Source organism: Entelurus aequoreus, linkage group LG12, assembly GCF_033978785.1.
Source record: "Entelurus aequoreus isolate RoL-2023_Sb linkage group LG12, RoL_Eaeq_v1.1, whole genome shotgun sequence".
NCBI lineage: Eukaryota > Metazoa > Chordata > Actinopteri > Syngnathiformes > Syngnathidae > Entelurus > Entelurus aequoreus.
This window is the reverse complement of record NC_084742.1, coordinates 15,706,019-15,728,364: the sequence shown is the minus strand read 5'-3', so window position 1 is coordinate 15,728,364 and position 22,346 is coordinate 15,706,019. Positions and strand designations below refer to the sequence as shown.

The 22,346-nt window shown below is 39.3% G+C and overlaps 1 protein-coding gene and 1 long non-coding RNA gene across 3 annotated transcripts in view; one reads left to right on the top strand and one right to left on the bottom strand.

The window, feature by feature from the left end:
• LOC133661584 (uncharacterized) overlaps positions 1 to 22,346 on the top strand; it is an 89,576-nt gene that overhangs the window by 1,059 nt on the left and 66,171 nt on the right. Inside the window, exon 2 of the long non-coding RNA XR_009827962.1 lies at positions 16,829 to 16,981. This is a non-coding gene — a long non-coding RNA (uncharacterized LOC133661584). The remainder of the gene's footprint in view (positions 1 to 16,828; positions 16,982 to 22,346) is intronic.
• tmtc2a (transmembrane O-mannosyltransferase targeting cadherins 2a) overlaps positions 4,566 to 22,346 on the bottom strand; it is a 63,100-nt gene continuing 45,319 nt past the window's right edge. The window contains exons 4-12 of one of the 2 annotated variants that reach the window (XM_062064872.1): positions 22,214 to 22,328; positions 21,332 to 21,441; positions 16,805 to 16,989; positions 15,657 to 15,735; positions 15,304 to 15,425; positions 14,055 to 14,136; positions 11,841 to 11,955; positions 11,716 to 11,779; positions 4,566 to 7,631 (exon numbers count right to left, since the gene is read on the bottom strand). In XM_062064872.1, coding sequence (XP_061920856.1) covers positions 7,440 to 7,631; positions 11,716 to 11,779; positions 11,841 to 11,955; positions 14,055 to 14,136; positions 15,304 to 15,425; positions 15,657 to 15,735; positions 16,805 to 16,989; positions 21,332 to 21,441; positions 22,214 to 22,328 — 1,064 coding nt within the window. In that variant the 3' untranslated portion in view covers positions 4,566 to 7,439. The remainder of the gene's footprint in view (positions 7,632 to 11,715; positions 11,780 to 11,840; positions 11,956 to 14,054; positions 14,137 to 15,303; positions 15,426 to 15,656; positions 15,736 to 16,804; positions 16,990 to 21,331; positions 21,442 to 22,213; positions 22,329 to 22,346) is intronic. The other variant, XM_062064873.1, reaches the window with a different exon arrangement.

Here is a 22,346-nt window from a genome sequence, read left to right as displayed (position 1 = left end):
AGTGTCATGTTTGTCCTCCTACAGTAACCATACTAAAACAAAAAATATATTTTTTTCCCATCATCTTTTTCCATTTTTCATACATTTTTGAAAAAGTTCCAGAGAGCCACTAGGGCGGCGCTAAAGAGCCGCATGCGGCTCTAGAGCCGCGGGTTGCCGACCCCTGACCTAGTATATACAATAATATAAACCAAGTCATTGTATTTCATTTAGGATTATTTCATATCTTCATTTAAATAAAAAATATATTTTTTATCTTTTTTAGATACAGTCAATAAATAATGTGAACATTTTTCATAACATGAAAATCTAAGAGAACGTGTTGTGAATGAGGATGCTTGTGGACTGGGAATTTTTTAATTTATTTTTTTACACATTTTTATTTAAAAAAAAAAAAGTTTTTCCAATGTATTAAATTTTCGACGATTTCTCTTAGTTATTATTTCTCCGGCTGTAGAAAAGACCCGCTCACAGAGCACAGAGGAGGCGTCAGTGCGACACAGTTCGCGTGTCGGTCACGTGACCGAAACAGCTCATGATCGGTCACGTGACTTTCTAAAAGCGGTACGCGCACCGACACAGGGTTTTGCTCTATGAGCTCGACGCATGCGCCGATGCATCGGTGTTGCCGGACCCATCACTACAGTCTACACATATTGCTTATGTGTGGCTGCCATCTACTGATCACACTTATCATTACACCATGTACCAAATAAAATTGCTTTGAGGTCGGTAAGCAAAACCAGATTTATTCTGTACATTAGGCGCACCGGGTTATAAGGCGCACTGTCGAGTTGTGAGGGAAAAAAAGGATTTAAAGTGCGCCTTATAGTCCGGAAAATACGGTACATCACGATAGACATGTACAAATAAAAAAAATATGCGTTCGATATAAATACAATGTACCGTATTTTTCGGACTGTAAGTTGCAGTTTTTTTCATAGTTTGGCCGGGGGTGCGACTTATACTCAGGAGCGACTTATGTGTGAAATTGTTAAAACATTACCGTAAAATATCAAATAATATTATTTAGCTCATTCACGTAAGAGACTAGACGTATAAGATTTCATGGGATTTAGCGATCAGGAGTGACAGATTGTTTGGTAAACGTATAGCATGTTCTATATGTTATAGTTATTTGAATGACTCTTACCATAATATGTTACGTTAACATACCAGGCACGTTCTCAGTTGGTTATTTATGCGTCATATAACGTACACTTATTCAGCCTGTTGTTCACTATTTATTTATTTTAAATTGCCTTTCAAATGTCTATTCTTGGTGTTGGGTTTTATCAAATAAATTTCCCCCCAAAATGCGACTTATACTCCAGTGCGACTTATATATGTTTTTTTCCTTCTTTATTATGCATTTTTGGCCGGTGCGACTTATACTCCGGAGCGACTTATAGTCCGAAAAATACGGTAACTGGGTTGGGCATGAACCACGGTCTCCGCGGCCAGACTTCCACGGACCACTTGACCTCCGACATTGCAGGATGTCCCAAGTGTCACCTGAGCAGTCACCTGATGACATGTTCCATGTACGCAAAAGACGGACACAAACGTTTGGCCCATTGACACGGTGGTTGGAGAGTGGAAAGAAAGTTCAAGTCCCAACGATAGTCACACACACACTAGGGGCGGTATAGCTCGTGCCAGCAACTTGAGGGTTCCAGGTTCGATCCCTGCTTCTGCCATCCTAGTCACTGCCGTTGTGTCTTTGGGCAAGACACTTTACCCACCTGCTCCCGGTGCCACCCACACTGGTTTAAAAATGTAACTTCGATATTGGGTTTCACTATGTAAAAGCGCTTTGAGTCACTAGAGAAAAGCGCTATATAAATACAATTCACTTCACTAGGTGTGGTGAAATTATCCTCTGCATTTGACCCATCCCCATGTTCACCCCCTGGGAGGTGAGGGGAGCAGTGGGCAGCAGCTGTGGCCGCACTTGGGAATCATCTGGTGATTTAAAGGCCTACTGAAACCCACTACTACCGACCACGCAGTCTGATAGTTTATATATCAATGATGAAATCTTAACATTATAACACATGCCAATACGGCCGGGTTAACTTATAAAGTGACATTTTAAATTTGCCGCTAAACTTCCGGTTCGAAACGCCTCTGAGGATGCCGTATGTGCGTGACGTAGCCCGGCGAACACGGGTATGCCTTCCACATTGAAGCCAATACGAAAAAGCTCTGTTTTCATTTCATAATTCCACAGTATTCTGGACATCTGTGTTCGTGAATCTGTTGCAATCATGTTCATTGCATTATGGAGAAGGAAGCTGAGCAAGCAAAGAAGAAAGTTGTCGGTGCGAAATGGACGTATTTTTCGAACATAGTCAGCCACAACAGTACACAGCCGGCGCTTCTTTGTTTACATTCCCGAAAGATGCAGTCAAGATGGAAGAACTCGGATAACAGAGACTCTAACCAGGAGGACTTTTGACTTCGATACACAGACGCCTGTAGAGAACTGGGACAACACAGACTTACCAGGATTACTTTGATTTGGATGACAAAGACGCAGACGTGCTACTGTGAGTATGCAGCTTTGGCTTCTAAACATTTGATCGCTTGACCGTATGTGCGCAACTTTTTTTTGCGTATGTACGTAACTTTTTAAAAATATATAAGCTTTATGAACCTTGGGTTAGGTGAACGGTCTTTTGGGCTGAGTGATTGTGTGTGTTGATCAGGTGTTTGAATTGTATTGGCGTGTTCTATGGAGCTAGGAGCTAGCATAGGAGCTAGGAGCTAGCATAACACGTACCGTACCGTACGTGCGCGTCACGTACGTAACTTTTTAAAAATATATAAGCTTTATGAACCTTGGGTTAGGTGAACGGTCTTTTGGGCTGAGTGATTGTGTGTGTTGATCAGGTGTTTGAATTGTATTGGCGTGTTCTATGGAGCTAGGAGCTAGCAGAGGAGCTAGGAGCTAGCATAACAAACACGCAGCTGTTATTATGCAGGATTAATTTGTGGCATATTAAATATAAGCCTGGTTGTGTTGTGGCTAATAGAGTATATATATGTCTTGTGTTTATTTACTGTTGTAGTCATTCCCAGCTGAATATCAGGTCACCCCCGGCTCTCACAGCATCTTCCCTATCTGAATAGCTTCAACTCCCCACTAGTCCTTCACTTGCACTTTACTCATCCACAAATCTTTCATCCTCGCTCAAATTAATGGGGAAATTGTCGCTTTCTCGGTCCGAATCTCTCTCACTTCATGCGGCCATCATTGTAAACAATAGGGAACTTTGCGTATATGTTCAACTGACTACGTCACGCTACTTCCGGTAGGTGCAAGCCTTTTTTTTATCAGATACCAAAAGTTGCAATCTTTATCGTCGTTGTTCTATACTAAATCCTTTCAGCAAAAATATGGCAATATCGCGAAATGATCAAGTATGACACATAGAATAGATCTGCTATCCCCGTTTAAATAAAAACAATTCATTTCAGTAGGCCTTTAACCCCCAATTGTAACCCTTGATGCTGAGTGCCAAATGGTAAATGGGTCATACTTGTATAGTGCTTTTCTACCTTTTTTTAAGGAACTCAAAGCACTTTGACACTATTTCCACATTCACCCATTCACACACACATTCACACGCTGATGGCGGGAGCTGCCATGCAAGGCGCTAACCAGGACCCATCAGGAGCAAGGGTGAAGTGTCTTGCTCAAGGACACAACGGACGTGACTAGGATGGTAGAAGGTGGGGATTGAACCATGCAGTAACCCTCAGATTGCTGGCACGGCCACTCTCCCAACTTCGCCAAGCAGGGAGGCAATGGATCCCATTTTCATAGTCTTTGGTATGACTGGGCCGGGGTTTGAACTCTTGACCTTCCAGTCTCAGGGCGGACACTCTAACCACAAGGCCACCAGAGCTCGCAATGGACGAGATCTTACCAGAAAGGAGGAGTTATATTGAAGCGTATATTTCAACGCCGAAGACAAAACAGTTTCAGCCTCAGAATTTACTGTCCCACACGTTCCGCAACGCCATCATGGAGTTGCACGACTGTTCAGTATGTGGAGAGAACACACGTTTGGCTCAATGTTAGATCTTACTGGTACCTCGTGAAGGAAGACACCGCTTTCAGTGCCGCAACATTCGGGACAGTTGCTGAGATCCAGAGCCAAGGTGTTCCTGACACAACTGGATGGGACGCAAACCCCACGTCCACCAAAAATTCAGCCTGACCGGCTCCTTTTGACCTCGTAAAGCTGGCAGACCCCTCGGTTGGTTTGGTGACCAGGGTCCGCCACTGCGCCTCGAGGACATTACCTGTAGGCTGATCGCTACACCTGTTGTGAAAGCGCTCAGGATAAAGCCTGCATGTTATGAGACTGAACCTGTCTCCTTTTTTACGAAGTCATGGCACCCAACCGTCGCGTTTGTCCCTGAGTCGAGACATCACAGCTGAAGCATTTGATTCAAGTTAATCGTAAATTGATTGCAAATTACACATTTGCATCTAAGATTTGTCATTAGCAATAATCCTAATTCACTCATAAAAACAAAATTCAATCCATGGTTTTATTTTTATTCTGGATGAAAAGGGTTTCTACAAAACACATAAGAACTATAATTTAAACAGCACAAATCATGAAAGACGTCTAATGTAACGTTTTTTGTACAGAACATTCCTGAATGACGGACAGTCCTTTTTTCCAATAAGTATTGACACCTGCTAAAATCTTGCTTAGACTTAAACATTAGTGTGTAGTTTCAACTTCTGAGCACAAGAGGTCGTTGTAACCAATACATGGCCAGTGTCGTCTATAAGGAGAGTATGGCCAACTAAACTACAGGCGCCATGACTGCTACCAAGGACGTGTGCGGCTGTGCCCAGATGCATGCAATTGCTGTAGTTTTGATGTTAGTTCGTCTGACGAAATACACCAAAATAATATATGCATAGTTCTAATATAGTCCAGCTCATAAACGTAACAAAAAAACGTGCTTTTATTTCGTGAAAGTATAATTTTGCGGCCCTATTTGACGCACTGCGCTGCTACATTCCTGCAGTGTTTCGTGACCAGCAAGCACTTTAACACGCACCTGACGGCGCAAAAAAAATAAAAAAAAATAAAATAGAAAATACGGCCAAAGAAATAACTTGATACCCTCATTTTGCCAAAATCGTTACGAGCTTTGGAGGAACAGTCACGGAAAAATTGTGACTTTTGTATGAAGTATGTGGTGTCTGCCTCCAATGTATGTGTCACTCATGTATTACTGACTGATCTTTCTTTTTGGTAACATGCGAAGTGAATACGTGTACTTTTGTAGTTATTTCCTCATATTTTTGCACAATAACTCATACATAGTAACACTGGCGAGCAGTAGAGAATATGGAGTGATTTTTTTGTCCAGAACGTATTTTGCCTCATTCATTATTGACGCATTTCTTGCCACTTCATGTTGTATTTTTTAATGAGATTTTCAGTTCATTTTCTCATATTTGCCCCCAAATACACTGCACACCAAATCTGATTGTTTTGCCCTCAAAGGACAGATCTGATTTTTCTTGCCAGTCTAAATGCTTCAAAGTACTTCAAATCTGATCTTTTCGCATTAGATTCAGGCGGAAGTCCAAATCCGATTGGAATCTGATCTTTTCAAATGTGAATTAAGTCTAAACGCAAGCCGTCTGGACTTTTTTTGTCAGCTTTGGGCGAGCTACGTCATTTGTGTACTCGGGGGAAAGACGCAGCCCGCCACATCAGTGGATACTTTGTCACAACATTCGGTTCCGGTGAGTAAAGTCTGTTTTCGACTGCCAAATTTTCAGTGCATCACTGGTGCGTGACATATGAATATGTATTTTGATTTCTAAGAAATAGCGATTGTTTAAGGACAAGTGAGTTAAAGAGTAAAGCTAAGGTCGATCCACGCTGATGTCCATGCCTCTTCTACTTGACAGCCATAAAAAGACTGTAACCCTTCCAAAGATATTACACAAAATATATACATTATATTACTTTTATTTCTTCTCACGTAAAAAAACACTCATTTTTAAGATGTGGCAACAATATCTATGACGAGATCGCCTGAAACCGAGTTGGCCATACTCTCTTTATACACAGCTCTGTGCATGACCACATTTACCATTAAAAATTGAAAAGTTTGGCTTGTTTCTACAACAATTGCCAAAGTGACGATGGCTTTCACAAGTCCACAAAAACAGCATTATTTAATAAATTAAATTTTAACATGTGATCACATCCATGACTAGAAACAACATCCAGTGCCTTGCATAAGTCACTTCCCTCTCACTTTTATCCACATTTTTTATTACCTTACAGCTATTTTCCAAAATATTTTAATCAATAATTCCTGGCTGAAAATTCTACTAAAAATAACCCATAATGAGAAAGTGTGAAATATTTTCATTTTTTTGTAATTGTTTGCAAATTCAGTAAAAAATAAAAATAGTTGAAGCCGCAGTAATGGTGATTTTCGTTTAACGTGCCACTTTTGTGATATGTTGTGCAGAATTGTTTGAAAAATGTATTTAATGCATCTTGAAACACACAACTGAAACTTAGAAGTTAGGAGTGTGGTAATGGTTGATATTAAACATGAACAAGGTTTGTTTTTAACACACTTACAAACAATTCAATAATATTTACTCAACTTTATAATTCCGTTTAGCCAATTTTGAGCCAATTGAATACATTCAGGAACCTAAAGAAGTCTGTGATATTGTATGCGTATTTAATTTTTAAGTTTTTCATTTTGAAAAATTTTGCAAACATTTTTGTCACTTTGTTATTGTGCAATATTTTGTGTATATTTTGCTGTTGAAAATGAATTTAATCCGTTTTTTTAATGCAACTGGAACCTAAAGTAACAGTTGTGTGCTACTGTACACGCATGTTTAATATTTCAGTTTTTCATTGTTAAAGAATTTGCAAACCATTCAAAAACAACTTTAACTACTTGATCATTGCAGGAAATTGTGTGTCAAAAATAAGTGGAAAATGACTTTAACCCACTTTGGAATGCAGCTGTACCTGGACAAAGATAAGTGGGTGTGATTAGATCTGCAAGAAGCTAATTCGAATTCTTAGCGGGCACAAAAGGCGTTCAAACTTTGGCACCATGATCTGTTTTTTTTTTTACAGTCACATGTAGTCCAAATGCACAAACTGCGTTGTTTTTATGTGTACTGTACCTCAGTAACATATCAAACATCACAATTACCGGGCATTCATGGTTGTTTTTAAGAGAGCCCACAGAGTCACTTTCTTCATTTCAACACCTCATTGAGGTACGCCATTAAAAATTTTTTTAAAAATTCAGTGGATTTCACGACTTCATAAAACGAGCAACGTTGGTTTGAGTCATCTGCTGATCCACGCTGTGGCAGACCACAAACGTCCTTTGCAGTACTAAAAAGGTTGTTACGGAAGTTCTTCCGTCTTCCTGGTGACCAGGCCTTGCCTCTCCATGATGTTCCACAGCTTGCGTAGGTTAGAGCGGGTGATGGCGTCATCAGGTTTGAGCTCCAAGGCTCTCAGGTAGTTGCTCTCGGCTTCTGACAGTTTTCCGTTCAGGTGCAGGATGGCGCCGAGGTTCATGAGGGCACCTGGGTACTAGAAAGAGTATAGAATAAGTCATAGTTTTATAACATCAGTCCCTTTAAGATTTCATTGGCTTTTTTTGTGATTGTTGCAGCCTAAAATGCCAGAATTCGCAACAGTTTTTTCAGAAAGTGGCGACAAACGTTACAATGTTTTGAGGACTATTTTTTAGATTTGTTGTCATTGTTTTAAAGGCCTACTGAAATTAATTTTTTTAATTTAAACGGGGATAGCAGATCTATTCTATGTGTCATACTTGATCATTTCGCGATATTGCCATATTTTTGCTGAAAGGATTTAGTATAAAACAACGACGATAAAGATCGCAACTTTTGGTATCTGATAAAAAAAAAGGCTTGCCCCTACCGGAAGTAGCGTGACGTAGTCAATTGAATATATCCACAAAGTTCCCTATTGTTTACAATGATGGCCGCCAGAAGTGAGAGAGATTCGGACCGAGAAAGCGACGATTTCCCCATTAATTTGAGCGAGGATGAAAGATTTGTGGATGAGGAAAATGCAAGTGAAGGACTAGTGGGGAGTGGAAGCGATTCAGATAGGGAAGATGCTGTGAGAGCCGGGGGTGACCTGATATTCAGCTGGGAATGACTACAACAGTAAATAAACACAAGACATATATATACTCTATTAGCCACAACCCAACCAGGCTTATATTTAATATGCCACAAATTAATCCCACATAAAAACACCTAAGTGTTTGTTATGCTAGCTCCTAGCTACTAGCTACTAGCTCGAGCTAGTTATAGCTCGAGCGGGTAATATGGACGGGATCCCGTATATATAACCCGCCAATACAATTCAAACACCTGCACAACACACACACTCACTCAGCCCAAAGGACCGTTCACCTAACCCAAGGTTCATAAAGCTTATATATTTAACCAAAGTTACGTACGTGACACGCACATACGGGCAAGCGATCAAATGTTTGGAAGCGCGCGGGTGGGACCTGATATTCAGCTGGGAATTACTACAACCGTAAATAAACACAAGACATATATATACTCTATTAGCCACAACACAACCAGGCTTATATTTAATATGCCACAAATTAATCCCGCATAACAAACACCTAGGTGTTTGTTATGCTAGCTACTAGCTCCTAGCTCGAGCTAGTTATAGCAAGCGATCAAATGTTTGGAAGCACAGCTGCGTACTCACGGTATCGCGTCTGTGTATCCAAATCAAAGTCCTCCTGGTTAGAGTCTCTGTTGTCCGAGTTCTTCGATCTTGACTGCATCTTTCGGGAATGTAAACAAACACCGGCTGTGTTGTGTTGCTGACTTCCCTCGCAAAATATCCACTTCGCACCGACAACTTTCTTCTTTGCTTGCTCAGCTTCTTTCTCCATAATGCAATGAATGTCCAGAATACTGTGGAATAATGAGATGAAAACAGAGCTATTTCGTATTGGCTTCAATGGGGAAGCCATACCTCTGTTAAACTGGCTACGTCACGCGCATACGTCATCATACCGAGACGTTTTCAAGCGGAAGTGTGGACGGGAAATTTAAAACTGCACTTTATAAGTTAACCCGGCCGTATTGGCATGTGCTGCAATGTTAAGATTTCATCATTGATATATAAACTATCAGACTGCGCGGTCGGTAGTAGTGGGTTTCAGTAGGCCTTTAAGTGTTCAATGTAAACCGAAAAAAACATGACATTTTTACATAAATTGAGAGAACAAATACTCTGTTTTACTCAATCTATACCACAAGAACTTAAAATAAGACACTAGATGGCAGTATGGCAGTATAAGCACATACTTATCTTATTACCTGCAGTGCGTTGGTGTATTCCCAACAGAATTTCTATTTCTACTGTAGGAGAACTTACATTCAGAGGAGAAGTGCTACACTTCTGTTTCGATACCAATTTCGCGCATCAATTACACAACATGTGGATTGTTATGATCATGGTTTGATTGTCAAAGATGTTTGGTAATGTAATCTGTGACATTTCTACCTGAATAAATGATTCTGGTATTCTGTACATCGCATGTTGTACAGGTTAATGTTATTCATATCGCTGCATGACAATGTCTTAACCTTCTCTTTTTATTTACAAAGTAATGTTCAGCCTGCTAAACATTCTGTAATTGCTGACTATCAACCAGAACAGGTTATAAAAGCATATACACAATATTTCAGCCAGCCAGAAAATGTCCACCCCTATATTCCTCAACTGATATACTCGCATTTATTTAGGTAGAACTATCACAGATTACATTACAAAACATATTTGACAATCAACGCATGATCATAATGTAAGACATTTTTCATTTTGGTTAGTAGAGTTGGACCGAATGTGACGCGTAGCACTGTTATTGTTAAGCAGAAAGTGTGTGATTGATTTGAGAAGCGGCGCCTTGACATATTTTGACAGAGCTAAAAAGTGCCTCTCAACATCCTGCCTATCGTCTTTCCTTTCTGCTGAGCTATAATTCCAGCACGCCAGCAGGCATTTGCGCCAGTGATGACGTCTCCCGGCAATCGTGGATGAAAACTGTCTTATCGGGAGAACGACTTGCCATGGTTATTGGTAAATGGTCTGTGTGTGGGGGTCGTCCTGGTCGTGGAACTGTGGACTAGTTCTATACTCTCGGCAGGGTCCTTGAGGGTGCATGGTTGTTTGCCCAGCCAGTCTACATGTGTTTTGTGGACTTGGAGAAGGCATTCGACCGTGTCCCTCGGGTAGTCCTGTGGGGAGTGCTCAGAGAGTATGGGGTATTGGACCGCCTGCTTGTGGCGTTCCGCCACCTGTATGATCAGTGTCAGAGCTTGGTCTGCTTTGCCGGCAGTAAGTCAGAACCGTTTCCAGTGAGGGTTGGACTCCGCCAGGGTTGCCCTTTGTCACAGATTGTGTTTACAACTTTTATGGACAGAATTTCTAGGCACAGTCTGAGTGTTGAATGGATCCGGTTTGGTAGCTGCAGAAATAGGTCTCTGCTTTTTCAGATGATGTGGTCCTGCTGGCTTCTTCTGGCCAGGATCATCAGCTCTTACTGGCTCGGTTCGCAGCTGAGTGTGAAGCGACTAAAATACAAATCAGCCCTTCCAAGTCCGAGTCCATGGTTCTCGCCCGGAAAAGGGTGGAGTGCCATATCTGGGTTAGGGACGAGATCCTGCCCCAGGTGGAGGAGTTCAAGTACATTGGGGTCTTGTTCACGAGTGAGGGAAGAGTAGATCATGATATCGACAGGTGGATTGTTGCGGTGTCTGCAGTGATGCGGACCCTGCATCGGTCCGTCGTGGTAAAGAAACAGCTGAGCTGGAAGCAAAAGCTCTCAATTTACCGATCAATCTATGTCTATCCTCACCTATGTTCATGAGCTTTGGGTTATGACCAAAAGGACAAAATAACGGGTACAAGCGGCCAAAATTAGTTCACTCCGTCGGGTGGCGGGGGTCTCTCTTAGAGATAGGGTGAAAAGCTCTGTCATTCATAAGGAGCTCAGAGTAAAGCTAATGCTCATCCACATTGAGAGGATACAGATGAGGTGGTTCGAGTATCTGGTCAGAATGCCCCCCGTACGCCTCCCCGGGGAGGTATTTAGGGTGTGTCCAACTGGTAGGAGACCACGGGGAAGACACAGGACAAGTTGGGTAGACGGTCTCCCAGCTGGCCTGGTAATGCCTCGGGATCTCCGGGAAGAGCCAGATGCATGTAAGAGCATTTGGTGAGATCAACCTTGTTGTTGTTGGTAAATGTGAGGTGATTAGAGATTATCGTCACACTTCAACATCTCTAACATGTCTAATGTTAATCATGCTGTGGGCTTTGGACAAAGTCGCGAGTCTGCGTATACTTAGCTGGGATTAGTTAAATTTGCATACATTTGCAGGATATCCTGGAGGAACTGTGTTATGCAGCGTTACAGCGCTAACCAATAAGCTAGCGGTATCCGTGGTAACAGGTCAAGTGCAGCAGAAAGATAAATGGTGGTAGCTTCCTGCTAACTCTCAATGACCTCCGAGACCAAAGCTTGCCTTTGAAGGGACTAATTCACACTGATCATGGGGCAGGATGTGACTGTACCCTGCTTCCTCCACCGAGTACCGGTATTACTTACGTCTGGTCTGAGGCCGGCTGCTCGCTGGTACAGCCGCTCCGCCGCCTCGTTCAGGCTGGCCTGTCTGTGTAAAACAACCGAGATGTAAAAATACAACACGTTTGGAAAATGTGTTGTAAGCAAACCTGAGCATGTGTGCTGCACTGAAGACAACGTCAAACTCTGAGCTGTCCAACTCGGCCGCTCTCTCCGCCATCTCCGCCGCCTCGGGGAGTCGCGAGTGCTCCAGCAGGAACTGCCCTGCGGAAACGACAACAACGGAGGACCAATGGAGATGGCGAAAAAGAAGGGAGCGTCGCGGGAAAACGAAGAGGAAGGAGCTGTGATTGTTGCGGCGCTTCTTCGATATTTGAACGACCTGAAAGTAACGGCCACCTGGCTTTCCAAAAACAACTTCCTGTCCCTTTCGGGACTGCAGATGAAGCCGCAGATGTGAGGAAGAGGAGAATGCGCTGGAGGCTTTGAACAATGGAAGGAAACATCTCTCCATTCAAGCGGAGCTCACACAGAGATGGGAGATAACACGCAGCCCAAACAAATATCAGCTAATACGCCAGTCTGGCAGATATGGAAGGGAACACAAAGGCCACCTGGGCAGGAGATAGCACCGCACGATTGCTACAGGACACATCAGGCACACTTGCTTGACTTGGGATTTCAAAGCAACTTATCCATCAAATTGTGCACTGTAAAAATTACAATTGATTTTAGGTTACCATTTTTTTAATTGGCCGCTCATTCACCATCATGTTTCCGTATAAAACACTAGTACCCTTTTTCCATGTACAGTGACACACTCTAAAATCTGTGGATTTTACGGTAAAGAACTGGCAGCTCAGTCGCTAGATTGTTACCTTGATATTGTTATTCCCATTTACTGTACAGTAGTACACAGTAATAACAATAACCTTGGATTTGTATCCTGGCAGAACAGTCGGCAGAATTTGATAGTAAAAAAATTTAACATTTTTCAAATAAACAGTCAAAGCAAATATTACGATAAAAAACTGTCCGCTCTGTAGCCAGAATTTTACCTTAGATTCAGTGGTACCTTTTTTTCCCATTTACACTAATACATTTTTAAAAAACAGTAACCGTAGGTTTGACAGTAAAAACCTGACAGCTTAGAGTCACCAGATTTTCCGTGTAAAAAAACAACGGTATCGTTTTTTCATTTACAGTAATACACAGTAATGATAATCGTAGATTTTACAGTAAAAAGTGGCAGCACAGTCACCAGAATTTTACAGTAAAAAAACGTGGTACGGTTTTTCAATTCACAACACACTGTACAAACAACAACTGCAGATTTTACGGTAAATAACTCAAAATCGCCTGAATTTTACCGTAAAAAACAGTGGTATTGTTTTTCCATTATCCGTAATACACAGTTAAAACAATAACCATAGATTTTACGGCAAATTACTGGCCGCTCAGTTGGCATAATTTTAAAGTAAAAAACAATGGTATTGTTTTTCTAATTACAGTAGTACACGGTAAAAATAAGAACTATGTTTTACGGAACAAAACTGTCAGCTCAGTCAACAGAATTGTACAGTAAAAAACAGTGGTAGAGTTTTACCATTTACAGTAATACATTGTAAAAGCAAACCTTATATTTTACGGTAAAAAACTGGTCGCTCGGTTGACAGAATTGTACCTTTAGAAACAGTGGTACAGTTTTTCCTAACAGTAATATACTGTACAAACAACAACAAAAACTGGCAACTTGGTCACAAGATTTTTACCAAAAAAACAACCGTGGTAATGTTTATCCATTTCCAGTATTCCATCCATCGCATTTTCTACCGCTTGTCCCTCTCGGGGTAGCGGGCTGGCTGGAGCCTATCCCAGCTGCAGTTTGGCATTTACAGTAATACCCAGTAAAAACAATAACTGTAGGATTTACGGTAAAAAAAAAACCTGTCAAGTTAAAGTTAAAGTTAAAGTACCAATGATTGTCACACACACACTAGGTGTGGTGAAGTTTGTCCTCTGCATTTGCCCATCCCCTTGTTCCCCCCCCCCCCCCCCAACCCCCCCGGGAGGTGAGGGGAGCAGTGGGTAGCAGTGGTGCCGCGCCCGGGCATCATTTTTGGTGATTTTAAAGCACAAACAACTGTAGATTTTACAGTTAAGAACTGGAAGCTCGGTCGCCAGAATTTTACCGTAGTATTTCCAGTGTTTTTATTCCAAACCACATTAAATTGAAAAAAGGTACTGTAAAATTCTGGTGATTGAGCTGCCAGTTTTTTACCGTAAAATCTGCTTTTTTTTACATTGCAGCTAATCGAGTGATTGTGATGGAGAACGCATGATAAAATAGCTGCAGTTCTTACCGTAGTGCATGTAGCAGTTTCCACTCATGGGGTCAAGCTCGATGGCTCTCAGGTAGTATTTTCCTGCCTCTGTGGTTCGACCCTGTGAGAAAGTATTGTTTAGACGCGAAGTAGATGACATTCTAATTGTAAATATGTTACCATAGAAATTAGGGATGTCCGATAATGGCTTTTTGCCAATATCCGATATTCCGATACTGTCCAACTCTTAATTACTGATACCGATATCAACTGATACCGCTATATATACAGTCGTGGAATTAACACATTATTATGCCTAATTTGGACAACCAGGTATGGTGAAGATAAGGTTCTTTTTTTAAAAATTAAAAAAATAAAATAAGATCAATAAATTAAAAACATGTTCTTGAATAAAAAAGAAAGTAAAACAATATAAAAACAGTTACATAGAAACTAGTAATTAATGAAAATGAGTAAAATTAACTGTTAAAGGTTAGTACTATTAGTGGACCAGCAGCACGCACAATCATGTGTGCTTACGGACTGTATCCCTTGCAGACTGTATTGATATATATTGATATATAATGTAGGAACCAGAATATTAATAACAGAAAGAAACAACCCTTTTGTGTGAATGAGTGTAAATGGGGGAGGGAGGTTTTTTGGGTTGGTGTACTAATTGTAAGTGTATCTTGTGTTTTTTATGTTGATTTGATTAAAAAAACAAAAACAAAAAAAAAACGATACAGATAATAAAAAAAACAATACCGATAATTTCCGATATTACATTTTAAAGCATTTATCGGCCGATAATATCGGCAGGTATCGGACATCTCTAATAGAAATGCTTACGTACGACAACGGTGAAAAAATTCCAATTACCCTCCTCTTTTGAGAGAAAAGGTTGCTTGACAGTCAGGCTTTGCTACACATCTTAAAATAGTAGCACTTTTAAACTGTCTGAATTTGATCAGAATTGCTAGATGTTGACACTTTGAATACAGGTTATTAGACGTACTTAAAAAATGCTCGGGTGAAACATAGTACAAGACGCCACTTTGACCTTTCCTCCCAGCGCTTGACTCTATGGACAACAACACGTGTAGCTAATCGAATAAGGAAGCCCAGTAATTTAATAGTATGGAAGTGTGTCCACTGGGCCCATTGTCCGGCGTGCGTCCAATCTCCGGTGCCTGAAGCCCCCGTGGAGGCTGTTTTCAAGTTCTGGCAGCATGCCTGGACTACATCAAGTGGACCTGAGTTCATTTTAGACCTGCTGATGTCTCACCATGACGGACAGCAGCTTGCCATAAGTGAGGTGGGCCGGGATGTGGTCCGGTTTGGCCCTGAGGGACTCCTTGTACCAGTGGCCTGCCTCCTCCAGCTTGTTAAGCCTCATGTAGGCTTCTCCTACAGGGAGAGGAGATGTTTTTCTGGTGGGAAACACTCGCTGAGCAGTTGACTTCAGCATGACATCACTTTGGTCCGTCCACCTGACTAAACACGTCTTCTAGCAGACATCTCACTGGATGTCTGATTTATCCCCCCAAATTATCTTCATTGTTCGGAGCCACAATGATTGCTTTGGCAACTGATCGACTACGTTTGCTTTTATAGCCAAGCAAAACAAAAATGACGTACCCATCATGTTGAAGAGGCTGTGTGGTGCAAACTGTCTGGGCATCCTCTGTACCGCCTCCTTGTAAACAGAAATGGCCTCCTGTAAAAGAAGGAAACATTTCACTGTAAAAGAAAATATATATTTTACAGTAAAAATCTATCAGCTCAGTTGTCAGAATTTTATCGTAAAAATAACAATGGTACCGTTTTTCAATTTACAGTAATGCACTGTAACAACTGCGGTACATTTTATGGTTAAAAAATAAAAACTGCCAGCTCAGTCACCTGAATTTTACTGTAAAAATATCAATGGCACCATTTAATTCATGCTAATTGTAAAACGAACTGGCAGCTCAGTAACTAGAATTCTACAGTAAAAACATATACGGTACTGTTTTTTAATTTACAGGATCGAACTTTAAAAACAACCATCGATTGTACGGTAAAGCTGGCAGCTCAAACAATTTTACTGTAAAAATAATGGTAGCAACTTTTTTTATTTATTTTTTTTAATTATTTTCAGTGATGTAGTGTAAAAACTACTGCAGATTTTACGGTTTAAAAAAAACCTGGCAGCTCAGTCACCTAAATTTTACTGTAAAAATAACAATGGTAGTGTTTAAAAAAATGTTTCAATAAAGCATTGTCAAACAATCATAGATTTTAAAAATAAGACTTGTAATAATTGTTCAATTTGCAGTAGTGTACTGTACAACCGACCATAGATTTTATAGTAATAAAAAAAAATTACCTGAAAGCTCAGTCACCTGAATTTTACTGTAAAAAAAACATATATATATACTGTATATATATATATATATTATTATTTTTTTTTTTTTTTTTTTTTTTTTAAATTTATTTTTATTTTTTTTTAAATGTTTTATTTTTTTAATATTATTATTTTTATTATTTTTAACGGTAATACACAGTAAAATAGACCATAGAGTTTAAGGTAAAAACGCTGTCAGCTCAGTCACTACAATTGTACTGTAAACTAACAATGGTACCGTTATTAAATTTCCAGTAATTTGGTGTTGAAAAACACTGTAAATATTACAGTAAAATTCTGGCGACCGAGCTGCAAGTTATTAATTGTAAAATCTACAGATTTTATTTTGACAATGTATGCACATTGATAGTATTTTATAGTTAGTGGTAAAATGACTGACCTCCTGCTGGCCCTGCTCGTGCAGCATCTTCCCCAGGTTGTACAGGCAGCTGGTGACCGAGCTCTTGTGGGTGTGAGGGTCCTTCAGGTTCTCATCAGGAATGTTGGCACAAGTCATGAAGGTCCTTTTGGCCTCTTCCAGGCTGCCCCGGTTCATCAAGATGATGCCCGTGTTCAGGTAGGCCGCTGCAACCGTTCATTAAAATTCTTAAAAAGATCCTTCAAATTTCATCACTTGCCTGCCCAAATGACAAAAAAATGTCCACTTCCCATAAACTGCTGTAAAAATACTATGTTAATGTATTTTTCAGTCTTTTTAATCTGTGGCAGAAATGTGCTATTTTTTTTATTTTTAAAATGCAGTTATTTTTAGAGTATATTGGCATGACATTGAGTTGCATATACTGTATTATTTTTTTTGTCAGATGAACAACATAAAACTCACATACAAAAAAATGTCACTTCCCAAAAACTACTGTAAAATATATTTTTCTATAATGAATGCATATTTTTCTATAATGAATGCATATTTACATACAAACCCCGTTTCCATATGAGTTGGGAAATTTTGTTAGATGTAAATATAAACAGAATACAATGATTTGCAAATCATTTTCAACCCATATTCAGTTGAATATGCTACAAAGACAACATATTTGATGTTCAAACTGATAAACTATTTTTTTTGCAAATAATCATTAACTTTAGAATTTGATGCCAGCAACACATGACAAAGAAGTTTGGAAAGGTGGCAATAAATACTGATAAAGTTGAGGAATGCTCATCAAACACTTATTTGGAACATCCCACAGGTGAACAGGCAAATTGGGAACAGGTGGGTGCCATGATTGGGTATAAAAGTAGATTCCATGAAATGCTCAGTCATTCACAAACAAGGATGGGGCAAGGGTCACCACTTTGTCAACAAATGCGTGAGAAAATTGTTGAACAGTTTAAGAAAAACCTTTCTCAACCAGCTATTGCAAGGAATTTAGGGATTTCACCATCTACGGTCCGTAATATCATCAAAGGGTTCAGAGAATCTGGAGAAATCACTGCACGTAAGCAGCTAAGCCTGTGACCTTCGATCCCTCAGGCTGTACTGCATCAACAAGCGACATCAGTGTGTAAAGGATATCACCACATGGGCTCAGGACCACTTCAGAAACCCACTGTCAGTAACTACAGTTGGTCGCTACATCTGTAAGTGCAAGTTAAAACTCTCCTATGCAAGGCGAAAACCGTTAATCAACAACACCCAGAAACGCTGTCGGCTTCGCTGGGCCTGAGCTCATCTAAGATGGACTTATACAAAGTGGAAAAGTGTTCTGTGGTCTGACGAGTCCACATTTCAAATTGTTTTTGGAAACTGTGGACGTCGTGGCCTCCGGACCAAAGAGGAAAAGAACCATCCGGATTGTTATAGGCGCAAAGTTGAAAAGCCAGCATCTGTGATGGTATGGGGGTGTATTAGTGCCCAAGACATGGGTAACTTACACATCTGTGAAGGCGCCATTAATGCTGAAAGGTACATACAGGTTTTGGAGCAACATATGTTGCCATCCAAGCAACGTTACAATGGACGCCCCTGCTTATTTCAGCAAGACAATGCCAAGCCACGTGTTACATCAACGTGGCTTCATAGTAAAAGAGTGCAGGTACTAGACTGGCCTGCCTGTAGTTCAGACCTGTCTCCCATTGAAAATGTGTGGCGCATTATGAAGCCTAAAATACCACAACGGAGACCCCCGGACTGTTGAACAACTTAAGCTGTACATCAAGCAAGAATGGGAAGGAATTCCACCTGAGAAGCTTAAAAAATGTGTCTCCTCAGTTCCCAAACGTTTACTGAGTGTTGTTAAAAGGAAAGGCCATGTAACACAGTGGTGAACATGCCCTTTCCCAACTACTTTGGCACGTGTTGCAGCCATGAAATTCTAAGTTAATTATTATTTGCAAAAAAAAATTTAGTTTATGAGTTTGAACATCAAATATCTTGTCTTTGTAGTGCATTCAATTGAATATGGGTTGAAAAGGATTTGCAAATCATTGTATTCCGTTTATATTTACGTCTAACACAATTTCCCAACTCATATGGAAACAGGGTTTGTAGATGAAATACATTTTAGAGTGTATCCCTCATTATTATATAATAATAATAAGGCCTGAGTTGTGTCAGTGATTAGCAGTAACATTATTGTGCAATTTACTTTTCCAATTTTAATTTCAAAAACTCAAACTTGGGGTCCCCAGGACAGAAATGTCCACTAGCCAAAATTGCTGTTGTAATATATTTGTTTACATGTTTTTTAAAATTTCGTATTATAATTGTAAATAAATAAAAAAATACTACTTCGGTCTAAAAATACATGTAATAAATATGTGTGTGTGTGTGTGTGTGTGTATAAATAAATATATATATATATATATATATATATATATATATATATATATATATATATATATATATATATATATATATATATATATATATATATATATATATATACATTGTCATTGAGTAATTTGCTATATTTGTTTCTTTAAAAAGGTTTAAAAAATGTATAAATACATTTACAAACAAAGCTGTTATTAATTAGCATTATGTCTTTTTTTAATAATTTGGCCATATTTTCAATTGTTGCTGCTTATTGTACAATGCACTTTGTTGAGATTTTTTCAAGTGTCTAGAGACTTTTAATTAGTTTTTTATGTAAAAAAAAACAGCTAGCAACAAATCTAGCACCTTTTTTTGGTGTTGTTATAATCTGTACTCGTGTTTAGAGACTATTTTTGACCCTCGAAGTCCCTGACTGTTACTCTCGTTGGAATTTATCTCTTTAAAAGCCGCCACTGTCCTCTTAATATTTGCACATTTTGTAGATGGCTCTCCGGGGGTATATCTGCAATATATATAAAAATCACGTCCACATTGCAGACATGCTGACAACACTCCAGACAATGGCGTGCGTTTTTTTTTATGCGGTTCCATCGGCGCGGTTTTCGGTAATCAAAGTATTTTTCCGGTGGTCGAGTTTTTGGTACATCATTTTTCAACAATGTGCAAATAATAGGCTGTGTATATCAATTCATACTGTAACGACCAGCTGGTGTTAATGTTTTATGTTCATGTGGTTTTGATTTGATGTCAGTTTTTCCCATGTTTACAAACACACTGTCCATACCAGAAAGTTGATTGGCGGAAAATGAGGAAGTGTTGTTGTGTGTCCGGGGAAGAGCCGACTCACGAGACGAAGGTGTTTGCACGAGAGGTAAAAACCTGTTGGAATTGTGCCGTTTATTATAATGAGAATGGTAATAAAAGTTAAAAATAGCGTCAGACTTTGTGTGATTTCTTCTGGGGGCTACAATACATTATATTATTTTAATTTGTTTTCAAGTTGAAAAAAAACTTAATTCCAAGGTGTGGCGGTAATAAAATGCAGTGTGTGTATATATATATATATATATATATATATATATATATATATATATATATATATATATATATATATATATATATATATATATATATATATATATATATATATATATGTACGGTATGTATATATACACAGTATGTGTATATATTTATATTTATTTATTTATTATTATTTTTTACATTTAAAGGTCACCGATGTTTTATTAGAAAAAAAATGCATAAACTACATTTGAAGGTGTATTTGCATATTACAGTATTATTAGTAGGCCCTGATATGTGTCAAACATTGACAGTTACATTTCAATTTTTTTCCAATGTGAGTTAAAAATAAACTCTCACTCAAAGTCCTCAGGACAACAAATGTCCACTTCCCAAAAAATTTTATATCTTAATATATTTTTCAACATATACAAACCAAATACTAAATCAGTATTGGGGATTGTAATGCTGTAAAGGCCACTGCACATGTTTGATAGTGACACATCCTTATAAAAAAACAGTAAATAGTACAAAAAATGTTGCTGAATAGTTTTTAATTGGGGTTAGTTAGTTATGATTTTGTTTTTATTAAAGCGGATAGTCCAAATTAAAATGTCACCATAAATGATTGTATTCATTAAAATATGTCAATACTGTACTTGTTAAAAAAACTTTTTCAACAGGATATGTTTAAACATTAGAGAAAAACGTGTAACTTTTTTGTGTGGATTAAATTACAGGGTAATTTAAAGAACATATCTTCTGGTAAAGTCGACTTAATATTTTTTTTTATTTTTTTTGTCCTGTCCAGCTTCTCAGGCAAATCATATAGTTGATGTAGATGCCAATATCGGCTGTTCAGATTTACTTTACAAAAGAGAAGTGTAGGATACTTCTCTTGTTGCCTTATTTGTATTTGACTCTATTGAATGTATTTATATTATCATTTGGTGCAGCCGGGCCGGAGCAGGAGGGGATAGAAAGAGAAAAAAAGGAAGACAGAGGAGGAAATTGTGGGGACAAGAGTCGACTTATTATGTTAATACGGCCAAAGCTGCTTGGAAATCTGAGGATATTCTTCAATGATGTTAGCATGATAGTATTCACCAACGCTACGTTGTGTTTCCTTACACGCCAGCGTGGGCCGACTCCCGATAGCCTTTTTGTAATAGTGAAGGGCCTCGGAAAACCTCTCGTTCTCCTGCAGCAGCAATCCCCTGGAAGAAAAGACACGAGGCAAACGTGACGCATCGTTCCTGCCGTCAAAGCGGCCGTCTTTTAAGGGGATCTGCACTTTTCTGCCTCATTGTGCCCATCGTTCACAATCCTTATGTGAGACAAGAACACACATTTTTTTCTTTTCTCTGCGCTCTAAATAATGGAAAACTGCATGATAGCTCATCAGGAGCACAAGTGTTGTGGTGAAAGATACAACTATCCCAACAGTCAGATTACCAGTGAGAGCGGACATTGTAAGTGACTGTTTTATGTTTCTATTTTATTTTGTTTTTCTATGTTTCTAATGCTACATGATGGCTTAATGTTTTACTGAAGATGGATTTGCTTATCACACAGCTTCTAAAACTTGCAGCTCATCCTCTGTATATTCAGACTCAAAAATATATAGTTCTGAATGATCATTTGCCCCAAAATAGTCATTAGAGGTAGCAAACACAGAACATGCTTTCTATTTTGTTGTTGACGGAAGTATAACGCTTGTTGCTATGCGCTCTGAGAAATCAATACGCCCAGGAAGTTCCTGTAATGACCAAAATACTGTGAATATTATGTTATCATGAATGTTCCTCTTACTACATTACAGCCTGTATCTATAACCAGAGGGCCTTATCGGCGAAATAAGGAAATAACCTTTATGTTTAGCCTCCTCTAGCAATTTTTCACTCTTTAGAATGCACAAACAAATACATTGTGTTTCTGTGGATTATAGGCAACATTCCAAAAAAAATGCAGTTGTCTTTTAATGCTCACAGGTTGTATAGCATGTCGGCCATGTTGCTCCTGTAGTGTAGGGCATTTCTGTAGGCTTTCTCGGCCCCTGCCATCTTGCCTTGGCTCTTCAGCACGTTACCCAAGTTGCCCCAAGCTGCAGGAGACATCGACA